This window comes from Acanthopagrus latus, chromosome 13, assembly GCF_904848185.1.
Source record: "Acanthopagrus latus isolate v.2019 chromosome 13, fAcaLat1.1, whole genome shotgun sequence".
NCBI lineage: Eukaryota > Metazoa > Chordata > Actinopteri > Spariformes > Sparidae > Acanthopagrus > Acanthopagrus latus.
Window position 1 is genome coordinate 6,286,917 of NC_051051.1, and position 6,000 is coordinate 6,292,916.

Sequence of the window (6,000 nt, forward strand, 5' to 3'; positions counted from 1 at the left end):
TAAATCAAGCGTAAGCAGCATTTTAATGCCAAGATGTACATACTTATATTTTTCACTGATATACATTTTGACTGTAATCTGTAATAATGCAACACATTTTATAGCTTTTGTATGTTTTGGATACAAATTTGGATCAGAAATATTGAGAAGTTAAAGGTGCATTATGTAGGAATTTTAGAATTCTAACCAACCAGTCATCCCTGGCTGGAAAGCAACTCCTTCCAGTAGCATCAAATCTCCCAAAAAACTCCAACACATCCAGTCCAAGCAGACGCGAGTCGGCTGATAGAACCTCTAACTGCACTGCTAACTGAGCTAACAAGCTAATGGCAGCTAGCAGATACTCTATTTATTTGGTGTATGAATTCAACAGGTGGCAACTTCTTACACACTGCACCTTTTAAGGTATAAAGTAGCGAAAGGTGGAAATACAAGACAAGTATCTTAAAGTTGTACTTGTGTGGTACAACTGTTTCACGAAACTTTGCGTTGAGACAAAGAACCCTCAGATAACACTAAAAGAACATCTAAATATGAAAAATTGATTAACTTGTTGGCCAATCAACAGGCTGTGTAACACTCACTGCAGCACTGAAGGAAAGCTCAACAGTGTCCAACGCTCCTCCACACAGTCAAGGGTCAGATCACCATGAGAGTGACAACAAAGCCACTCCCTTTCCCCGTGAATTATATTTAGAGCTCGCTGACATGTCAGACTAACCTGCATCCTCACTGGACTCTCCAGCCGCCACTCAGTTGAACAGGAACACCTCTTAAGTGCTTAAGCGAGGGGTTTTTATACTTGTTTTCATCTGTGCTCGAACTGCAAACCACACAGACAGGAGGTTTCAGTTGCGGTGGCTCGTTTAAACACTGGGCACTGATCAGGTTAGAGTGGGAGGGCAGCAGGCGGGATCAGAAAGCCTCCAGTTAAGAAGTATTTGAGGGAAGTTTTATCTCCAGGGGCTGCAGTTTCCTCCACAGTGCTTCAGGAGAAGATGGCCTCTCTGTGAAGTGACGGGGGCTCAGTCACAGGGCGACTCCGGATCTGCCTTTCAGCAGGAGATGAACATTATCAGGTACGTCTCTCTTAACAAAGACACCCAAGAAATGTATTTATTAAGAATTTTAATCAAATTCAAAAAAACATTTAACCGTTCTTTGATTAATTTATCTATCTTCAGTGTCTATAGGATGGTTGCGTATAGACTTAAGGAGTCAATTACACTTAAAAATAAAAGTTATTACTGTGTTGAAAGTTTTGTCGAGATCGTTTCATTCCTCACCGACAATCTTTATGCATTTCAAACAGGTGCTCAGATTCAGCCCGTCCACCTAAAGGACAAGTACAGCTATTTTTAAAGTTAATTTTTGCTATGTTGTAACCAATAGGCCCTGAAATCTAAACTAGAAACCTAATTCTGGAGTCTGGGAGCACAGCTGGGTAAAGTGTCACAAGATCTAGGCCGATGCTGCGAGTCTCCGCATCATGCTCCGGGGCGTTCTCCCACACACAGTGAGCTGTGTGCTTGGCCAATTTTTCTTTTTTTCTTTTTTTTTTTTATCAGATTTCACTGGATAGGGCACAACCTCCAGGAGCACAAACAGTGGATTCATGATAAATTAATGTTTCCATTGGTGAGTCTCAGCTGGGTTTTCTGAAGTACAGTAGTCCTTGTTGGTAGGAAAATCCCAATCTTTAGAATTTAGAATCATGAGTGAATTACACAACGACCAGGCTCACTGGTTTGAGTGTGAACACAGCTGCACAGATTGTCAGTTCAGAATTATTATCATGATGGTGAATAAAATATTCTGTATTTGATATCAAGTTTATTTAGACTGCTGTGACCCTTTCAAAATGTTTTATATAAAGCTGCTAAAATCAGTATTTTTAACAATGGATCAAATGTGTGTGATTCGAAAGGTGCCATTCATAGTGAGTGATCAAATAAATCATAACATTGATTCTCACTGCTCTTGAACACTCAACACCGAACTACAGACAGAACAAAAGTTGGCAACTAGTGAGCTTATTGGTGCATTTTGCAGCTAAACTGCCAGATAGTTCTCGCAGGAGCTGATGGAAACCAAACCAGAGCAAAAAGGGGAGAGAATACATTCAAATTGACAACAGCACAACACATTTTTATTTTTATCTGCATCCTTACGTCTTATTTTGAATGTGTTTCTTTGCCCCTGTAAAGCACTTTCAAAAGGAAAGGCCTGACATGTAGCTCCAGGACAAACTGTGCCAAGTCTTTTTTAATCACAAGGCCACACGTCTGCCACATTACTGTGTATTGTTTAATCTTTTATCTCTGATTAAGCTCTTGTGGTTACACTTTCCATTTTCCCTCTCTCCTACAGGTGTCTCTCTGGTGTTGTGGATAAAACTAAGTCTATATTCGTGAGGCAGTATGGGGGACTGGAACTTGTTGGGGAAGCTGCTGGAAAGTGCCCAGGAACACTCCACCGTTGTGGGCAAAGTCTGGCTGACGGTGCTGTTCATCTTCCGCATCCTGGTGCTGGGAACCGCCGCTGAGAAGGTGTGGGGCGACGAGCAGTCGGGCTTCACCTGCGACACCAAGCAGCCCGGTTGTCAGAACGTCTGCTACGACAAGACCTTCCCCATTTCTCACATCCGCTTCTGGGTGATGCAGATCATCTTCATCTCCACGCCGACTCTCATTTATCTGGGCCACATCCTCCACTTGGTGCGCATGGAGGAGAAAGAGAAGCAGAAGGAGAAGGACCTCGCCCTCCAGACGGAGAAGCAGCAGCAGTTACTTGGCAACAAGGCCAAGAAGGCCCCGATTAAAGACAACCAGGGGCACGTGCGTTTGCACGGCGCGCTGCTGCGAACCTACGTCTTCAACATTATCTTCAAGACCCTGTTTGAAGTGGCCTTTATTGTAGCTCAGTACCTCCTGTACGGCTTCGAGCTCAAGCCCATGTACACCTGCGATCGCTGGCCTTGCCCCAATACAGTGAACTGCTACATCTCTCGCCCCACCGAGAAGACAGTTTTTATCCTCTTCATGCTCGCCGTGGCCTGCATCTCTCTGCTGCTCAATCTGGTGGAAATGTACCATCTCGGTTTCACAAAGTGCCACCAGGGCCTCCGTTACAGACGAGCACAGGCTGCAAATGAGGCCTCCAAGGCCCTAACCGAGACGGTCATGCCCTTTGTCCCGAGCTACAACTACTTTGCCGGTCATCCCGCGGTGCCGGAACATTTCCCTGCGGACTCCAAGTACAGCATGGCCGAGCCGAACTCTGCTTACAGCCCCTATAACAGCAAAGCAGTCCACAAGCAGAACAGAGACAACTTGGCCGTGGAGAGGAAAGGAAAAGCAGAGGGAGACGACACGAAGGAGAGGAAAACCTCCACCCCTGCCTACGAGTCGGCAATTGAAAATCATCGCAGAAACAGTCAGTCGAGCAAGCACAGCAACAACAAGAGCAGGCTGGATGACCTGAAGATCTAACGGGATGTTGCATTTGCCTGCAGTATAACTCTGCCGCTCACCGGACGTTTTAATGTGAGAGGTCATCAGAAACAGGCTTTAAAAGGACATGCCCATAATTGGTTCTCAGAAAGCAAGAAAAAGCAAGAAGCAGGGTTAAATATGGTGATGAAACTTTTACTCTGATGTCACCACGAGTTTGATGGGTACAGCGTCGAAGATGATGAGCAAAGGAAGATCCTGATTGAAGTCTTAATTCCTCTTGTGGTATCAAAATGATGAACTGCATTTGTCGCTCTGTCTACAGTTTTGCTCCTGAATCTTTTTGAGATTTTGACATGAAGATTGATTAAACATTTTGTCACAACCGTCTTGACATTAATAAAGTCCCATACGTGCAGGTGACAGAGATGCAGACGACTTCAGAATTGTTTTGTTTACAAGCAATTTACTTTACTTTATTAAAAACAAAAGCAAAAGCTGTCAAGATAGAAACGAGTGCAGTTTGAATATGTGAAATGTTTGTTACGATTCTTTGTATATATGGAGCATGTACAGAGCATTATTTAAATTAAGAATGACACAACTAAATGGTAAAATATGAAATGTAGATTAGATGTCTCAGAAGCTGTGATCTTCTCAGGGGACTGTTTATTCGGACTTTTGCAAAAGAAAAAACATTTGTTGACATATGTGCAATTATTTGTGACTGTGTAATTCAATTAAACTGATGTGCAGTAAAGGAGTGTTCTGTTAAAATTTTGTTGTTTTTTTTATCCTCTGCAATCATCAAAATGAAAATAATAATGTCGATTGCTTTCTCACTTGTCACAACAACGTCACAGAAATGCTCTGCCGATGTTTCTCCTGCTCACATGCGGCTTTTTTGGGACAGACATTTTAGAATTTTATTAAATACGTGTCTGAAATAAGCCCATCAAATCATTAGAATCTGCCTGAATAAAATGATTGGATGGCCTGAGTGAATATATTGCTGAAGCTATTAGAAAGCTTGTCGCAAAAAAAAGGGCAGAAAAAGTGCAGAAAAATTTCCTAACATGCTAGCTTGAGTGCTAAAAATAGCCTCTCTGTCGTTTATGTTTCTTGTGAATGAGAATGAGGTCACAGTACGCTGCTCCTGAGCCAAAGAATGAGTCGCTGCAGCAGTGACAGACTGTCGTTCAGCGGCTAACACAGTTAGCACAAAGCACACAGCGATGACAGAGAGCAGAAACTTCTCAGCCCGGTGGCCTTCTGACACTATAGGACTCGGATCAGGACCAGGACCAAAGACATCACTATAAAAATTGGTCTTCGTGTTGTCAAACAGGTTCAGTCTTTCACAGCCAGAAAAAAAGTCAACAATAGTCTTCTGCAGACAACTACCTTCATATCTGTTCTAATGTTATACTCTCTCCTGATTGGACCAGGCAGCCGGTGCTGTTGTGTTCAAATGAATGAATCACTAGTGGATGATTCATATCGTTATGTTAAAGGGGCTCATATATGAAAAGAAAACCAATGATGTCACATAAAAGCAGCGGCTTTCTATCCAATACAAACATTTCTACTGTATGAATGTTATGTGATAATCAATCTAACGTTGCTGTGATGTCATACAGTTTTCACAGTGCGTCAGTGCAGCCCTGTTATTATTCTTATTTTTATTTTTTTTGCCCTGAGCTTCACCGCCAGCTGCAGCAAACACGCACAGACTGAGTGCGACGTGGACGGACCCATTTCTGAAGGCACATGCCATCATACGCCTGTGTGAGAGCTACTATGCTTCAAAGACTCACTGCTGCTATAAATAGCTGCCGTGAACACTTGGAGGAGCATTGTGGGTGAAATGGGGGGCAGGGGACCAAAAGTCTCTTCTCCTGCATCAGCAACAAAAACAAGTTATTACCTAGAGTTTTTATGATATGGCAAAATGTGGAATCTCCGCATTTCTTTCTGTCCAATTAAATTCATTCTAATTTTCATATTTTACACGTCAGGCTGAGAGGTTTTTAAAAGCACCAGCAGCATTTTGAAGTGTCATGATACCAGATCCAATCCAATTGTTGATCGATTCTGACTTTTTGTCCCTGTTTTTCTAACTTTAACTTTATATTTTGTATATTTCACTAATACTGAATACTCATATTGTCTTAAACTGGGCTCAGTGTGTGGCCCTGCCCTGGAGATCCCACTGGTTGTAACTGGTTTTATATTGTGCTGAAAATTATGTAGTGATCTTTGGCACAAGAAGTTCTTTCAGGATTAATGAAGTTCTAACTTGTGGTCCTATAAAAGTATCAATAATCAATATTTTGATATATTTTTTTGACTCACTATGTCTCTAATATCCTACGTGGTAACCAAGGCCGCTGGGATGTTTGAATAAAGATCCACCCTGATTCAAACTGGTGCTCATCTTGTCAGGTAGAGCAGTTTGTGAAAGGCCACAGGTCAACATCAGCTTTCATCAATCTTATAAACCAATACGAGAACACTCAAGCATCCAGAGCAGCCTGATCTCTTCTGA

At 42.4% G+C, this 6,000-nt stretch overlaps 1 protein-coding gene across 1 annotated transcript; it reads left to right on the forward strand.

Annotated features, from left to right (window-relative positions):
- Positions 1-864: 864 nt before the first annotated feature.
- gja2 (gap junction protein, alpha 2) lies at positions 865-4,187 on the forward strand. Its single transcript, XM_037119580.1, has 2 exons — positions 865-1,079; positions 2,371-4,187. The coding sequence occupies exon 2, from the start codon at positions 2,421-2,423 to the stop codon at positions 3,489-3,491; it is 1,071 nt and encodes a 356-aa protein (XP_036975475.1). The 5' UTR covers positions 865-1,079; positions 2,371-2,420; the 3' UTR covers positions 3,492-4,187.
- Positions 4,188-6,000: the final 1,813 nt, after the last annotated feature.

Bases quoted from the DNA above. Each gene is read 5' to 3' on its own strand.
- gja2 (XM_037119580.1), top strand. From the start codon at position 2,421: ATGGGGGACTGGAACTTGTTGGGGAAGCTGCTGGAAAGTGCCCAGGAA.